This window comes from Myotis nattereri (genome assembly GCF_964212035.1).
Source record: "Myotis nattereri genome assembly, chromosome: 6".
In the NCBI taxonomy this organism is placed as follows: domain Eukaryota; kingdom Metazoa; phylum Chordata; class Mammalia; order Chiroptera; family Vespertilionidae; genus Myotis; species Myotis nattereri.
In genome coordinates, this window is record NC_138081.1 from 74,204,317 (window position 1) to 74,221,052 (window position 16,736).

General features: G+C 39.4%; 1 protein-coding gene and 1 long non-coding RNA gene across 2 annotated transcripts in view; one reads left to right on the top strand and one right to left on the bottom strand.

Moving 5' to 3' along the window:
* The first annotated feature begins 1,892 nt into the window (after positions 1-1,892).
* Positions 1,893-16,736, top strand: part of LOC308521471 — a 78,611-nt gene continuing 63,767 nt past the window's right edge. Inside the window, exon 1 of the long non-coding RNA XR_013996181.1 lies at positions 1,893-2,467. This is a non-coding gene — a long non-coding RNA (uncharacterized lncRNA). The remainder of the gene's footprint in view (positions 2,468-16,736) is intronic.
* The window catches only part of ECT2L (epithelial cell transforming 2 like), a gene marked incomplete at its 5' end in the record, with an annotated part of 60,677 nt that continues 46,517 nt past the window's right edge, over positions 2,577-16,736 (bottom strand). Inside the window, 3 exons of the mRNA XM_081094562.1 lie at positions 2,577-3,708; positions 5,237-5,409; positions 13,452-13,540. Coding sequence (XP_080950688.1) covers positions 3,581-3,708; positions 5,237-5,409; positions 13,452-13,540 — 390 coding nt within the window. The 3' untranslated portion in view covers positions 2,577-3,580. The remainder of the gene's footprint in view (positions 3,709-5,236; positions 5,410-13,451; positions 13,541-16,736) is intronic.

A 16,736-nucleotide genomic window follows, 5' to 3' on the forward strand; every position in this document is an offset into this window, starting at 1 on the left:
AAGGGTCCCAGGTTCAATTCCGGTCAAGGGCATGTACCTTGGTTGCGGGCACATCCCCAGTGGGGAGTGTGCAGGAGGCAGCTGATCGATGTTTCTCTCTCATCGATGTTTCTAACTCTCTATCCCTTTCCCTTCCTCTCTGTGAAAAATCAATAAAATATTTTTTTTTAAAAAAAGGGAATTAATTAGCAGAGATATTTTAATATTGCTACTTGCCCTTTCTCTATAATAGAAGTGTGAGAGATGAAAGGAAATTAGTAAAATGTATATGAAAATAATATATAAATTTATTAATAAACAGTAACAAAAGGATATAACAACAGAGGCATGATATGAAAACAAAAGCATGATATGAAAACAACAAAAACATGATATAAAAACAACAGTGATGCAAACAATGTCTGATAAAGTGATTAAACTTATTCTAATATCTCCCTGCACACCATATTGAGAGTGAAAACACTTTCAGAGTGCTTGACTAATTTCCCTTGTGATGAAGTATTTAGAACTTCAACTGTAATGTCACATGCTCTTCAAACTTGAGAGAAAGCAACATATAACTGACCATGTGCGAAAACAGGTTCAGGTAGGAACGTGCCTACCCTGTCTAGAGTTTGTCCTTGTGATTTATTAATAGTCATCACAAATGCTGGCATCAACGGAAACCGTCGTCGAATCAATTTAAATGGGAGGCCAGATCAGACGGGGACAAATTAATTCTTGTAATCAGAACAGCCTCTCCCTCTGCAGATCCTGTTAATACTTCAGCTTCGATAATGTTAGGTCGTAATCTTTAGATAATAAATCTGGTACCATTACAAAGACCCCATTTACTATTGAGATTTCTCAATACCATGATGATTACACCCACTTTCAATTTTAATTTATGACACGGCATTCCCGAAGGAGTAATACTATTAAGAAATTTGATGGGAAAAATTTTCCTTTTCAGCATCATCTGTGGAATCAATGGAATCATCACTCAAATATGTGTGAAAATCTCCGAGTATATCCAAATTTTCTTCATTTAATTTTTGAACATGCTCATTTTTTGGACAAAGAATTGCACATTTAGATATATTTTAATATTATCTAGAGCAGTGGTTCTCAACCTTGGCTGCACCTTAGAATCACCTGGGAATCTTTAAAATCCTGATTCCTGGGCCTCATCCTCCAGAAATTCTGTTTCTTTGTTATGCGGTGGGGCCACAACATTAGTAACAAAGAAACAATTTCCGGAGGATAAGGCCCAGAAATCAGGATTTTAAAAAGATTCCCAGGTGGTTCTAATGTGCAGCCAAGGTTGAGAACCACTGATCTATAGATACAGTATTTCCAAAGGTAGCTTCAATAATAGATCCATTACAAATCATTTCACTTCCATGCTCTGCTCCATGGGCAGGTTCCTGCCTGAAACTTCACCCTCCAGGAAACAGCTGGGGGAGGGCCCAGCCGTTTCCAAGACAACCCCTGCAGGACTGACTTCCTTCCAGTTGGTCACGCATCTGGCCGTGATGTTACACCCAGGGTTTTTATGTAAGTAGATACCCTAAAAGTTGAAGAGAAAGTGTTGAACTTTCACAAACAACCTAAGTACCATCCACTTGCAAACATCACTGCTTTTTGCATGACTTATACACTTAACTCTCAATTAAAAGCTTATACTCATCAGTCTCTACAGAGATTATTTTCAAGTAATATGTTTTAAAACTTCTGAGGACATTAATTATTCACAAAATAAATAGAAATGTCTTAGGATTTCTAGTTTATCTTCAGCTGTCTTGTCACTCTTTTGCCATGTAGACAGGTTTTTCTTATTAACGGAGTTTCTGAAGTGTGCCCTATTTAGGATGATACACTGTCTTAGGATTTGTTTCAGACCACATGATATATATATACATTTGGTCAAATTTGTAAATTTATATTCACTGCTGACTAATGGCAGATGTTCCCTTTAATGGTTTATTCTGTCTGTGAGATCATACATAGTAAGCTGCATGGATATATCATAACTGAATCAAAAGTGTGGTTTTACACTAATGAAACTTTCAAAGTTTTATACAATTTTTAACAAGAATTTAAATTTTTAATAATTAGAGTAAATTTATATTTTCATTGTTGAAAAAAAGAAAATGTTTCAAATAGCCTATTTCACAATCCTATAGTGTACTAATAGATTGTATTACCTTACAGGAGAATATGAAACTAAAAGGAAGCTGACAACCAAAACCTTCCTAGATTAATATACCTTTTTATCTACCATTAACTAAATAAAAATATTTTTACTACATATATCAGCTAAAGTTTCCAAGTACCTAAAAGGTTATGGCTTCAGTTTTTTAAATACATAAATGAAGACTTTAAAGAACAGCCCAGAAAACTGCGCAACACCTACTTTGCTGTTTCTCTGTTTTGAAATAGACTTGTCTTCATTTCCTTATTGTTATTCAACTAAATTCCATTACAGGTAAGTTTTGGTAGGCTTCCATTTATTTTTCTTTTTTTAAAAGTGTTGTTGTTTTTTTCCAGCAGCTTTTCAATGTAATAATATCACCAAATGTTAAAGCTTTTTATTTGGAAGATCTAAGAATTTTATTTAGCAATCAAAGAACACTTAAAAATTACAGAAAACTTTTTAGTACTTTGTAGTGGTATATTTTTAATGCTCTCTGGAAGATTACATTCATATTAAGGATATATGTGACAAGTTACTGAGTGAATTGCCATTTATATTTCCTATACATATTTTTAAATTAATAATGCATGAAAATGTTAAAGATGATTGATAAATCACCAACAAATTGAAATATTTCTCTAGACCAGTGATCGGCAAACTCATTAGTCAACAGAGCCAAATATCAACAGTACAACGATTGAAATTTCTTTTGAGAGCCAAATTTTTTAAACTTAAACTATATAGGTAGGTACATTGTTATTAACTTAATTAGGGTACTCCTAAGGCTTAGGAAGAGCCACACTCAAGGGACCAATGAGCCGCATGTGGCTCGCGAGCCGCAGTTTGCCGACCATGGCCTAGACCAAGGGTGGGCAAACTTTTTGACTCAAGGGCCTCAATGGGTTCTTAAACTGGGCCGGAGGGCCGGAACAAAAGCATGGATGGAGTGTTTGTGTGAACTAATATAAATTCAAAGTAGACATCATTACATAAAAGGGTACGGTCTTTTTTTTTTTAGTTTTATTCATTTCAAACGGGCCGGATCCGGCCTGCAGGCCGTAATTTGCCCACGGCTAGCCTAGACTGATGATTTAAGAAACTTCATTCTGATTTTATTTTTTTACTAGATCATAAAAGAAAACTTTAAATATACAATATGCTTGTTCTGTCTTAGGTTTTGTCAGTTAGGTAACTCTATCTAATAGTGTCCATGAAAAATAACTACCAAAAGAGGTGGTTCAAAATGTTGGACTCAACTTACTGTGCATTTCACATACTTGAACACAGATGATAAAGTTTAAAAGATAGGAGGAAACTTATGGACTGTCCTCGCATGGGACAAAAAATACATGTCTATCTTTGCCAGGAGAATTGGCAGCCCTGATGTTTTCTTAAAGTCCAGTCTCACTTCTCCATGGTACTTTTTATTGCATTTAGGAGAACTGACAACCATAGGAACTTGTCATCTTCAGCTTCTGTGGCACAAATCCATTCATGTTTTGGATCTTGAAGAATAAAGGCATTCTTGATATCTGTAAAAATATTTGAGGTTCACTAATTAATCTTAGCAGGTAACAATCAAAAGGAGAAATTGTTTAAAATTCAAGAATTGACCAGTGTCTTCTATTTACAAGAATATTTTGAATATTAAAAGGAATTCAAACAAATACAGTTTAGGATATAACAAGTTTAGAATAACTCAAATATATGACATCTAAAATAATATTGTCTTTATATTATAACTGATTTTAATTAACAATTATATTTAAAGACTAAGTGATAGATAAGTAATGTTATTTAAATCCTTGCCTTAGCCACTCCAGAAAGAACTGGAACTTGTAAAGGTCTTCACTGAGAGTTAATAGATGGAGATGTGGAGAGCTAGACCTAGACAACTTTGTTAGGAGGACTGATGACAGAATTAAGGCAACTACTTAGATGAATGGCCACTATCTCTTAGGGTACATGATGATATTTTAACATAGGGCATAGCTAATTAAGGGGAGTCATACACTTTTAAACATACCCAGTGGTTATAGGTAACCCATTTAATCTGAGTGTGTCTTCTAGGTGGAAATACTTATTCCCACACTTGGTTTTCTTCTTTTCTTGGGCTCATATTTAAAATGAGACTGAAGCTAATGAGAAGCAATTCTTTTTAGATTTTTTTCTCTGAGATCTTGGTTCCACTTTAACCTTGAGTCCTGCCTTTACATGCATGAAAAATACTGGAATGAGAGTGCTCCCTTCAGGTTGTCTGGCCCAACAAATAAAAGAAAGAGACATAGGTCCTTTCAGGTGTGGGAAGTAAAGGGTAGGAAAACTAAAAATAGGCACAGTTGGTTTAGGTTTAAGTCAAAATTGTTTTTATAACAAACTAGAGGCCTGATGCACAAAATTTGTGCAAGAGTAGGCCTTCCTTCCCCCGGCTACTGGCACCAGCTTCCCCTGCAGCCCCAGCTTCATCTGGATGGTCATCCAGAATGATGTCTGGTCTAATTAGCATATTATGCTTTATTATTATTATAGAGGCTATTTCTATTGAGGTTATTATGAATGAAATGTTTGTTACTAAACATCCTTTGCAAATCTGTTGATTTCTTTTATTCTTTCTTTACTTGCAATTTAAATATGAATTTAAGAAAAGGTACAGTCAAATATGTAATAATCACTTAGTTCTAGTAGAATGGAAAAGTAATAGATAAAAGTCTACAATTGTAACATCCACAGGCAGTATAGGGTATGGGGTAGTGGTTAGGGGCTCCCACTCTTCTCAGACTACTTCAAAGAATCCCTTGGGATGATGTCGAGTCATGCCCCTTTGTGAATTTTGAAACGTCTTAATGTCTAGAGTGCATGTCTGCATTCCCTTCTTTTGCTCTTTTAAGTAGATGAAAATTTACATGAATGAAATCCTAAAAATATTTGGGGAATTATTTGCAAACTGCCAAGTATAATTCCAGTCTTTTTTCCACTTTTCTATTGTAATAGTTAATGAGCTTTACTACATAATAAAGCTTTCAAAAGGTATTAAAGTCTTGGTAGGAAAAGAATACATACATTTGGAATCTGGAATATCTTCTACGAGTAATCTATGAAGAGCTACTGATGCAATGAACTGGTAGGTTGATTTTGAAGTCCTTTCAAATGGGGTGTGAGAAGTGCTCCGACTAGCAACAAGCAGTGCATCATTGAAGAGGAAAAGACTGAGGTCTCGGGTGTGTTCATAGAGCCTGTGTTAAAATGCAGAAGGCACGCTTTCAGAAGCGTTCCATAGGCAATGTGGGGAAAGTGAACATTCAGCTTTCCCTCCTTTATAACATGCATCATGCTAAAGGTGTTTTTAAACTTTTGTCGAGTTTGATATTTTGTGTATGATATATTTGGGCAACCTGGGGAAAATAAATTGTTTGGGTTCATTTTTTAAGGGTAACAGATTGGGGTGAAGAATTAGGGAGGCGCAAGGTGTCTTAAGTAGAAAGCATTGAACTGCTGGTAGGAAATACTAATTTCTAATTTTGATTGGAGAGAGGGAAATGGATGTGTAACCTCATGAGTATGATAGGTTAGAATTAAGTAGCTCTTGATTTTCACTGAGGTTGCCACCAGGGTCAAATGTAGACATACGTATCAACAGGCAAAATGTGTCCACAGCCTCCATCTCTTTATTATCCTCTTTGCTGTTCTGTTGTTGGAGCCAGGTCAGGTAGGTGTCACTGTGTACTAAATGGGTGGTATAAGTACTCAACCGCGTATCAAGTGACATGCCAGGGAGGAGCGTGGGGGAGGCCCACCCCACCAGGCGTCACTAAGTAAAGCAAGGTCAATATTTTGATGGAGGGTTACCAAAAAAAATATTTTCTCTTAAAAGTATCAAGCAACCTTGGTTACTCTGAGGAAGGGAGTCAATTTACTGGCTTGTTCAGAGGAAACCTCTTTTTTTTTACTTTCACCACTTTCTGTTTAACTTTTAATTTGTCAATTTACATCCACATACAGTTTCAATAAATGTAAAGTGACATCACATCCCTCCACTTAGATCACCCTAGATACCAAGCTAGTACATATATTTCCTATTTTTTATCTGTTCAGGTAATCACACAGATGAACATATACACACCTAGGTAGTTTGCCATTATTTTACAAAAATGGTAATATTCATATATCTCTCTCTCTCTCTCTCTCTCTCTCTCTCTCTCTCTCTCTCTCTCTCTCACCAAACCTCAGACCCTTCAGTCCATTGGCCAACGCTCAATCCACTATTCTCCTCTCTGCTTTTTCCCTAGTAGAAGGGAGCCAAACCAGTCACGGCTATTCTCCTCTCTGCTTTTTCCCTAGTAGAAGGAAAGTGGAAAGGCAGAGGGTTTTCAATCCATACCAAAAGGAGGGAAAAAGAACTCTACTTGGACATAGAGCAGTCTAAGTAAGACCCCAGAGGCTTGAAATAGTGTATAAGTTGGGGAATTATGATGTGTTGCAACCATAAAGTGAGAGAAAGGATGGAAGGAGATGAGGTTGGAGAAAGGGGTTCCAGGCTGTCCTCACATGGAAGTCATTACAAAGCCTCTCTTTCCCACACTCCCTCCTCACTCTCTTTCTCCCTTTCTCCCTTTCACCAGGTTCATCTATTTTCTTTAAAATAAGCCCTCAATTGAAAATTGAAAACAATTCAGGAAGGAAGACTTGCAACATAAATGGCATCTTTGAATGCGCTGGAAACTAATCCGTTATATGCATCATTCTTTTTGAGGTTGTTTTATCTTCCTTCTAAAGAACTCAGAAACTTAATGGCAACTTGAAACAGAACCCAATTTAGTCCTGTCATTAGACCAAGAGGGTTTTATTCTCCCTGGTCCTTTGTCAGATTTTAAATGGATGTGGTTTTATTCCCCTTCTCATCTAATACTGGAACATACCCATCTACAGCAAGATCTCACTTTTAAATGATGTTGTATTTCAAGACACCTTTTAAAGGGGAAAAATAATAGCTCCACTCTAGACAAAGCTCATGGCTGGAAAGTGAGTCTATTTATCTCCAAAGATTCAACAAATTCTTATGAAGTGTTGGACCCAAATTCTTGGTGGCTAGAGGAGGAGGTGGGGTTCAGAAGGGGGACATGACTTGCTCAGAGTCACATAGCTAAGTTAGTGTGTCACCTGTGTACTTTCTTTCTTCTCATAGCTATTGGGTACTTTCCCTTGAAGTGAGACCCAGACTCTGATTGGAATAAGAATTCCTGTCCTATGCTCTTCCGAGATATAGCACCCTAGAGAATTAACATGTTCAGCTGTTGCTATTGTCTGGTGTAAATCTCTCTATATTCACCTGTTTCCCTTAGGAGAGAGTTACTCACTGGACCATGGCTGAAAACCCCATAGTCCAAACCTTGGTGATCTCTCAATGGTTGGTTTATTCTCTCAATGGACCTCTTCTCTGTAGCCACACACACCCTCTGTCCATTCCTTGTACTGTTTATAATACCTCCCATCACAGGGTCTGTGCATTTATGTATTTCCCACATTCAATCGTCCTAGCCCACCCTACCAGCCACTGTTCACCCACCTAATCCTCTCTCATTCTTTAGGTCTTATTTTAAATGTCCCCAAGGCAACCACCATCAACCACTGACTTCTCAGACTATCAGAAATATAGCCAGCTGTACCATTTATTCATCACACTGATCACATTTGTGATTATTTAATTGAGAGTCTCTCCCACTTCTCCATAAACCTCATGAAAATGAGAACGGAGCTAGTCATTCTCTTCATCGCCATAGAAGTAGTCATGTGTTGACGAACTAGCCAATGTGGCCTTCAGGCTCTGGGGTGGAGGAGAAAAAAGCAGCTGCTTTCATTATAAAGGACAATGGGACTGGTAGGAATTTGTCCACTCTCCTTTATGATGGGCCTTTCAAAAGGCTTGTTTAATCCCTTGGTCCCACAGGACCCCAGTAAGCTCCTGGATTTTGTAGCTGGCATCAAAGAAAGCAGGTCTCTAATACCCTCATTTCATTTACAAGCTAATCTTCAAAATCTTTCTCCTTAGGCCTCCTTATGTTCCAGGACAGCTTCTCACCTCTGAGAGTCTCCTTCTCTGATTTCATTTCTCCTGCATATAACACTGCCTCCAAATCGTTTTGCCTTTCTCCATCCCCAACCATGGTTGGAGCTCCATCCTTCTTAGCTGAAGATGTGCCTGTCCATGTTCTGGTTCCCCCCAAATGCAGCTCTATGGATACTCCAGCCTGATTCTTGGCCTTTCAGTTTCTCAAGTCCTTTGCTCCCTCAACCCCCAGCGTTCCGCATATGCTTTTCCACTGCCAGGACTATTCTTCCTACTCTGCTCATTTGGTTAACTCAGACTCATACTTAAGACAACAACGCAAATAAGAACCTTCCCTGACTCTTAGCTTCTGTTAACACCATAAACAGGGCATTTATAAAAAAATATTTGGAGCAGTTTATAAGGTTGTATTTGTGAGATTATTAATGTCTATCTGTTCTAGACTCCAAAAAGGCTGTCCTTCTGTTGTTGTTTTTGTTCATTAGTATAACCTCCATGCCCGGTATGGAGTGTGTGCTTAAAATATTGGTTGAATGAATAAGGGTAGAAATTCTTCAAATCAGATACATCTACCTGAGCCTCTGCCCTTTTCTACTCTAAGAAAATGCTTTGAAGAGCATGGACAGTCTCTTATATAACCTTCTCTAAATGTCTCCTACAGTAGGGAGGGCAAATACAAATGCTCTCAATTACTAACAGTGAGAGATGAAGAAGTACTCACTTGCTCTGCCCCTCAGTCTCTACCTTTCCAATGATTCCTAGAATAACTGCCTCAAAGGGTATGTTTATTTATTCATCCAACCATCCATTCATTCATTTATTCAGTAAATGGCATTTCTCAAGGTGAGGTCCTAGGACCAACTGCATGGAAACTACCTGGCTACTTATTAATGATGTAGCTTCCTAGCTCCTATGAGAAGATTATAAAACTAAAATCTCTTTACATGCAATTTTCATTTTAACAAGTATTATTAGTGATTCTTATGCACCTTTAAGTTGAGAGCCAATGGGTGTAGTGGGTTGTGATGATTGAACAAGATGCTCTATATAAAGGATTTGGGAGCCATTTTATAGCACAGAGCCTGGCACATGGTTGGTGCCACACACCAGTCCATCTTTCCATCTACTTAACCATCTGTCTCCCTAACCATCTATCTTTCTCCATCTTTTCTAATATAGTACTTTCATTTCTCCATCTGATTCCATCCTATTCTTCTCTTCTATTTGCTTTTCCCATCTTATCTTAAACTAGAGGCTCAATGCACTAAATTCGTGCAAGGGGCTCAACCCTCGCAGCCATGTCTCTCAAAGCTGTGGCGGCTTGCCTCACAGGAAGGTTATCCAGAAGGACATCTAGAAGGTCGTTCGGCTGTCTGATCTAATTAGCATATTACCCTTTTATTATTATAGATATCTTACTCTGCCCAAAACTAACAGGAGGTCCATCACTGAACTAAGTGATGAGAGAAATATAGAAGACAAAGACCTGGTTCTCAGGGAGCTCCTAGCAAAGAGAGGAGATATGGAACTCCGCAGATGTATACAGATGTGTGGGCACATCTGGCCCATGAGCCTTGACCTGTGCAAATAGCCCTTCCTCAGCTCTTTTCTCCTATCCCAGGAAGCCTAGTTCCAAGCTCCCCCAAATGACTCTAGCTCTTGTTCTCAAACTTCTCCATCCTGTGCTGCTTTGTCACTTGGAAGAAGACACAGTCATTCATTCACCACATCCCACCTGGGCATTCAGAACTTCCTCCTCAGGGTAATCACAAGATAAGATTAATTATGCTAATCAGCCTCTGCAGGCTGACACAATTAACCAGAGCATGAGATAGCTCTAGAAATCTGTATAGGAGCTGCGTACCTGCTGGGTTTAATTTCACCATCCAGCACAGTAATTAGAGGGAAGAGGTGGGTGGTGCGGTGAGAGGAGTTTGCTCTTTTCAACTAAGGAGCACATTGCTCCATCTTCCAATGGAAGTTGCAGGAAGTTTTCCATGGACTGTCTAGCCATTTAATTTCCCCTCTTCAGACCTGCCACTGGACATCTTCTTGGGGTTAAGTACCAGCACAGTAGCCATTTTTTTCTTGATGGTGGTACAAAATGAGGTACTTGTATTTGGATACATTTTTAAATCCTTTTCACTCCCCTATCTACTCTTAAGCACCTTTAGTATTTTAAATATATATTTTTCTTTAATATAAGAGAAGTTGGCCCTGGCTAGTGTGGCGCAGTTGGTTGGGAATCATCCCATGCACCTAAAGGTTGATGGTTCAATTCACTGTCAGGGCACATGCCCCTGTTGTGGGTTCAATCCCTGGTTGGGGGTGTGCAGGAGGTAGTTGATTGATGTTTCACTCCCACATATCTCTCTCTCTCGCTCTCTTTCTCTCTCCCCCTTTTGTACTAAAAATCAATAAAATATCATGTGTGTTTTTTAAATAAGAGAAGTTGCAAAAACTTTAGATCAAGCATCTCTAACATGAGAGCATCCCTAACATGAGTTTCAGGGAGTGCTAGTTCTGCAAGTTGCCTTGGGATAAAAGTTTACAGTTCAAGTTTGGGAAGCCCGAATTTCTTTATCCCCTCTTGGAGAGCCATGATCAACATTAGCATATTAAAACTCTTAAATTTCTGTAGCAAAGAAAACATGTTTAACTACAGTTAAATGAAGATTTCCCAAATTTATTTTATCATATATTTTAGTTTTTCTCTCAAAGGTGACCTAAGATAAGGACTTGAGTACAGTTAGTTTGTTGAGAGACAATTTCAGAAAACAAAAGTGAGGGGATGGTAACAGTGAGGCAAGTTAGGAAAGAAAGACAATCAAGAGGTATTAATGAGCTCATTACAGCTATAAACAATCGGGATTTAGTTTTGCTAAGAGCTCTCTAAAGATTCATGTAGAATGCACCACAGAGTTGTCGTGCTTGAGGATAGAAAAGATTCGGCATTCATCCACTGACTCACATCCCTTATTGTTTGGGAGTTGCTCTAAGGGACTTTAACCTTGGTGTACTACTGAGTTCATCAGTTGATAAGCCTTCTCCAGCTTTGGAAAAGCAGACTGGAGAGATTCCGTGACTCAATATGGCAATGGTTCTCAACCTGTGGGTCAAGACCCCTTTGAGGGTCAAACAACCATTTCACAGGGGTCGCCTAAGACCATCGGAAAACACATATATAATTACATATTGTTTTTGTGATTAATCACTATGCTTTAATTATGTTCAATTTGTAACAATGAAAATACATTCTGCATATCAGATACTTACTTACATTACGATTCATAACAGTAGCAAAATTACAGTTATGAAGTAGCAATGAAAATAATTTTATGGTTGGGGGTCACCACAACATGAGGAACTGTATTAAAGGGTCACGGCATTAGGAAGGTTGAGAACCACTGGTGTAGATGGACCATTATTTATTCAACTCGTCCCTTTTTGATGGACATTTGCTTTGTTCCTTACATAGAAACAAATTTCTTATATGTGCTATTCTATCATAGGATTACCAAGGGTAGGATTGATTGGCGAAAGGGTGTATTCATTTTAATCAAAGACTTCCAGATTGTTCTCCATAGAAGCTGCTAAATTTCATATTTAGAGTCTACTTCATGTGACAAATGTCTCTGACTTGTACATAGCACAAATTTTAATGTGCATTTGAATTACTTAAAGATTTTGTTAAAAATGCAAATTCTGATTTAACAGAGCAAGAGTAGCCTGAGACTATTTCTAAAGCGCCCTGGGTATTTTGGTAAGCAGGCCATACTGAGTAGTGAGGCACTTACCAGTTACAACCATCCTGTAAACTGGGCAGAGGACTGGATGAGGGAGCTCAACGTTTCTAAAGAGCACTATACCTCGGGTTCAGCTATTGGACAAGTGTTAGGAGTTCAGGTCGTATTAGTTGCATGAATAGGTGGACATGGTCATCCAATCCCTAGAGCCAACTCTCATATATTTCCTTCCCATCTCTGGTTATGACTCTAGCTGGAAGAAGTGGGTTGCTGCACATACACTGATACCTTACAAAAAATAATGTTCTAGATCAAGTTAATCTAGATAATTAACAATAATGGATCAAATAGAACTAAGTATAAAAGAAAGGAAGCAAGAAAGAGGGTGCATTTCAAGTATGTGTGATGGGTGATATGCAGTGAAAGGCCACTTCAAATAGGCAAAAGAACTCCATCCATATTCTTGCCCCACCACTTGTTTGAGACTGGCCCCACCACTTGTGTGTGTGTGTGTGTGTGTGTGTGTGTTTAAAATATATATATATATTTTTATTTCAGAGAGGAAGGGAGAGGAAGAGAGAGACAGAAACACCAATGATGAGAAAGAATCATTGATAGGCTGCCTCCTGCACGCTCCCTACTGGGGACTGAGCCCAAAATCCAGGCATGTGCCCTGACCAAGAATTGAACTGTGACCTCCTTGTTTGTAGTTTGAGGCTCAACCACTGAGCCACACCAGCCAGGCACCCCCACCACTTGTTTTTGTAAATGAAGTTCTATTGGAACCCAGCCATATTCATTTATGTATTATATTGTTTATAAAGATGGTGTTTGTTATGTGTTGTGTTGGTTATATAACTGCCTTTGTGCCTCAATGACTAAATTAGGTAGTTGCCATAGAGATTATTTGGCCAGCAAGACTTACATGTTTACTAGCTGACCCTTTACAGAAATTGCCCATCTTTTTTCCACAGGAGAAAATTGGATGCTAGTTTATGGAAATTGACACCCTCCCATCTTTTGTGCTTACATTACTCTGAGCAGTGTGCAAACTAGATATGGTGAGACCGCAATATCATGGTGATCTTATGGTGACACCTTTTAAATACTGACCATAGTAAATATGAGGATAAACTGGTGTTTTCTTTCTTATAGTTGAGCAGATCATACATGTGCTATCCCACAACACTTGGATCATCTCTCAGTAGGGAAGTGACTAACTAGAATATCTGTTTCTGTGTAGTTCATGGTCCTGGCAGAAACTATTTATTTTCTCCCATTTGCCCAGTAGCTGCCTGGAATTCACATAAGGTGATAAAGCATCTCGGGGGGGGGGGGGGAGGTTGTAACTTTTCAGTTCAACATACAGATTATCATAAACTTATACTATGTCAGACATTGTATTGTACAGGATACAGGGTGTGAGTAAGACACAGTGACAGCTGCAAGATAGTTAGATGTTTACCTTAAATAGAAACTTATTTCCTCATCACAGCAGTGAAGTTGGGCTACATCTTGGACTCTAATCAGATATCTGTTTACTTCTGATAGAATCTATGAAATAAAATAAAATTAGAAACATACATACATTTTTAGAAAATAAAAGGCCCCACTACTGCAGAACCATTTTGTATCCCAGAATATGCAAGTGTTGGGTAGAACTCAGTTCAATTATAAAAAAGCCAATGATTTTGTTTATAAAATAGGCATTCTTTAGATAAAGACCACAGAATTAACAATGAAAACTTTATTTTAGGGTGTTGTCTAATTTCTTAAGCTACTGAAATTGTTTTATTTATAAATATTTTCTTAGCATCAAAAATAAAGTGGGGGAGAAACTAAGATGGCGGCATAGATAAACACCGGGAAATAGTCGCCTCCCACAACAATTGAAAAATATCTCAAAGGACGGAGCAAACATCGTCCAGAACAACAGGAAGGCTGGCTGAGTGTAATTTCTACAACTAGAAGAAAAGAAAAGCACGCTGAGAGCCAGAGGAGCTGCGGAAGCTGAGTGCAGAGGTACGGCGGCGGCTCGCGTGCGCGGAAGGGGGGTGGCACCTGAGGACGCGGCTGTCTTTTTGAATCACAAGCTCCCGACTGCTCTGAACTTCGGTTCTGGGAAGTCTCTGGGGACCCAGGACTCATACGGGGAGAGGCTGCTCTGTCAGACGGCAGCGGGCGAACTTGAGGGCGGATTTCCCTCAGAGGTGCTTGCAGCCGGGGACACTGAGACGCGCGACTCCGGGCGCGGAGAATCAGCCATAGCTTCTTTCTCCTCCCTTTTGACTCCCTGAAACCCCGCCCCACCCAGGCTGCAGCAGAGGCTTTTGCATGTGAATGTACCTAACTACAGCCCAGCCAAGCAGACCCGGAACTTCTAAGAGAAGGCCCAAGGCCCCGCAGCGGCTTGCATTGCTTCACAGCTGAACCTCTCCATGGCTCCGGCTGTGTGGCCTCAGGCAGGGGCTGAATTAGCACCTCCTTAGATCCAGGAGCCACTGTACCCAGTGGTCAGAGGGGGACCATTCTCCCACTTCAGACACAGCTGCTTCCCACAGCCAATTGGCCTGGAGGTCAATTCCTCCCAGTGATCCTACAACAACCAAGGCACCAAGAGTGCACCAAGAGTGTCCACCCCAGGTAACTGGGGAGGCTGAGCCACTGGGCCCTACAGGACACCTGGCGCGCAGGGCCACTCTATCAACACAGGGAAGCAGCCAAAATGTGGAGACAAAGAAACAGGTCACAATTGACAGAAACGGAGGAGGGCAGACGACTGGATATAGAGTTCAAGGCCACGTTTATAAGGTTTGTCAAGAATTTTATGGAAACCGCCGATAAATTTAATGAATCCCTCAAGGAGTATAGTGAGACCATGGAGGACATGAAAAAGGACCAACTAGAAATTAAGCATACACTGACTGAAATAAAGAATAATTTACAGAGATCCAACAGCAGACAAGAGGATCCCAAGAATCAAGTCAAAGATTTGAAATACAAAGAAACAAAAAAGACCTAACCGAAAAAGAAAAAAGAAAAGAGATTCAAAAAATATGAAGATAGTGTAAGGAACCTCTGGGACAACTTCAAGGGTACCAACATCAGAATTATAGGGGTACCAGAAGGAGAGAGAGGGCAAGATATTGGAAACATTTTTGAAGAAATAATGACAGAAAACTTCCCCCACCTGGTAAAAGAAATGGACTTACAAGTCCAGGAAGCACAGAGAACCCCAAACAAAAGGAATCCAAAGAGGACCACACCAAGACACATCATAATTAAAATGCCAAGAGCAAAAGATAAAGAGAGAATCTTAAAAGCAGCAAGAGAAAGACAGTCAGTTACCTACAAGGGAGTACCCATCCGACTGTCAGCTGATTTCTCAACAGAAACCATGCAGGCCAGAAGAGAGTGTGGCAAGAAATATTCAAAGAGATGAATAGCAAGAACCTGCAACCAAGATTACTTTATCCAGCAAAGCTATCATTCAGAATGGAAGGTCAGATAAAGAGCTTCACGGATAAGAAAAAGCTAAAGGAGTTCATCACCACCAAACCAGCATTATATGAAATGCTGAAAGGTATTCCATAAGAAGAGGAAGAAGAAAAAGGAACTCTTACCATTTGCCACAGCATCGATGGAACTGGAGAGCGGATAAATACCACAAGATCTCACTTATTTGTAGAATATAATGAACAACATAAACTGATGAACAAGGACTGATCCAGAGACGGAGAGGCTTTGATTGGACTGTCGGGCCTTGGAGGGAAGGTAGGGGAGGGTGGGGGCAAGGGGGAAGGATCAACCAAAGGACTTATATGCAAGCATATAGGCCTAACCAATGGACACGGACAACGGGGGGGGGGGGGGGTGAGGGGATGAGCGGGGGGGGGGGGGGGGGTAGAGGGTACACATATGTAATATCTTAATCAATAAAAAAATATAAAAAAATAAATAAATAAATAAAGTGGAAGTGGGGTGAAAAAGAAGTAAACTATCAAGAAAAGGAAGGGAATGAATTGTTACAAATTAAGAAGTCAGGCCTTTGCCCTGATGTACGGTAGCCATGGAGATGGTCACTTGGTGTGAACAGTCATCTAGAGATGAAGTTCCATGGGCTCTGTGAGTTCCAAGATTTTGAACTTTTTGTATTTCAATCAACTCCACTTAATTTTCCCTACCAAAATATGCAGATCTAAGTTACAACAAAATAACTCCATCTTGCTTCCCCAATTTGACCAAATAAAAATAACATCTCCAATCAATTAATAATTTAATTCAATATAATTCATGTATCGAGCTCCTGTTATATGCCAAGCGCTAGAAGACAAGTAAAACGTAGCTCACACCTGATAGAGTTCCCAGTCTGGTGAATAAAGGATTGTAATAAAATGTGACAGATGTTCAAGGTCCTGCAGGAGACCCAGAAAGGGGCAATTCCCAGCAGGAGATGGTGGGAGCAACTACAGGAAGATGATGATTGAACTGGATTTGTAAAGGATGAATAGGAGTATATCCAGCAGGGTAGGAAAGAAGGTTATTTTCAAGAAAGAGTATCGGCAAAGCACAACTGTGTGAGGAGAGGCTAACGTTACTGGAGAATCATGAGTAGATCTGTATGGTTGGCTCATAAAGTGGTAGGCAGGGCAGTAAAAGAAAAGATAGAATGGGACCAGGTGATATTCTGTAGGTAACAGCCAACAGAGGGCTTCTAAGATTTTTCAGGTATCCTCAGTGTGCAAGATCC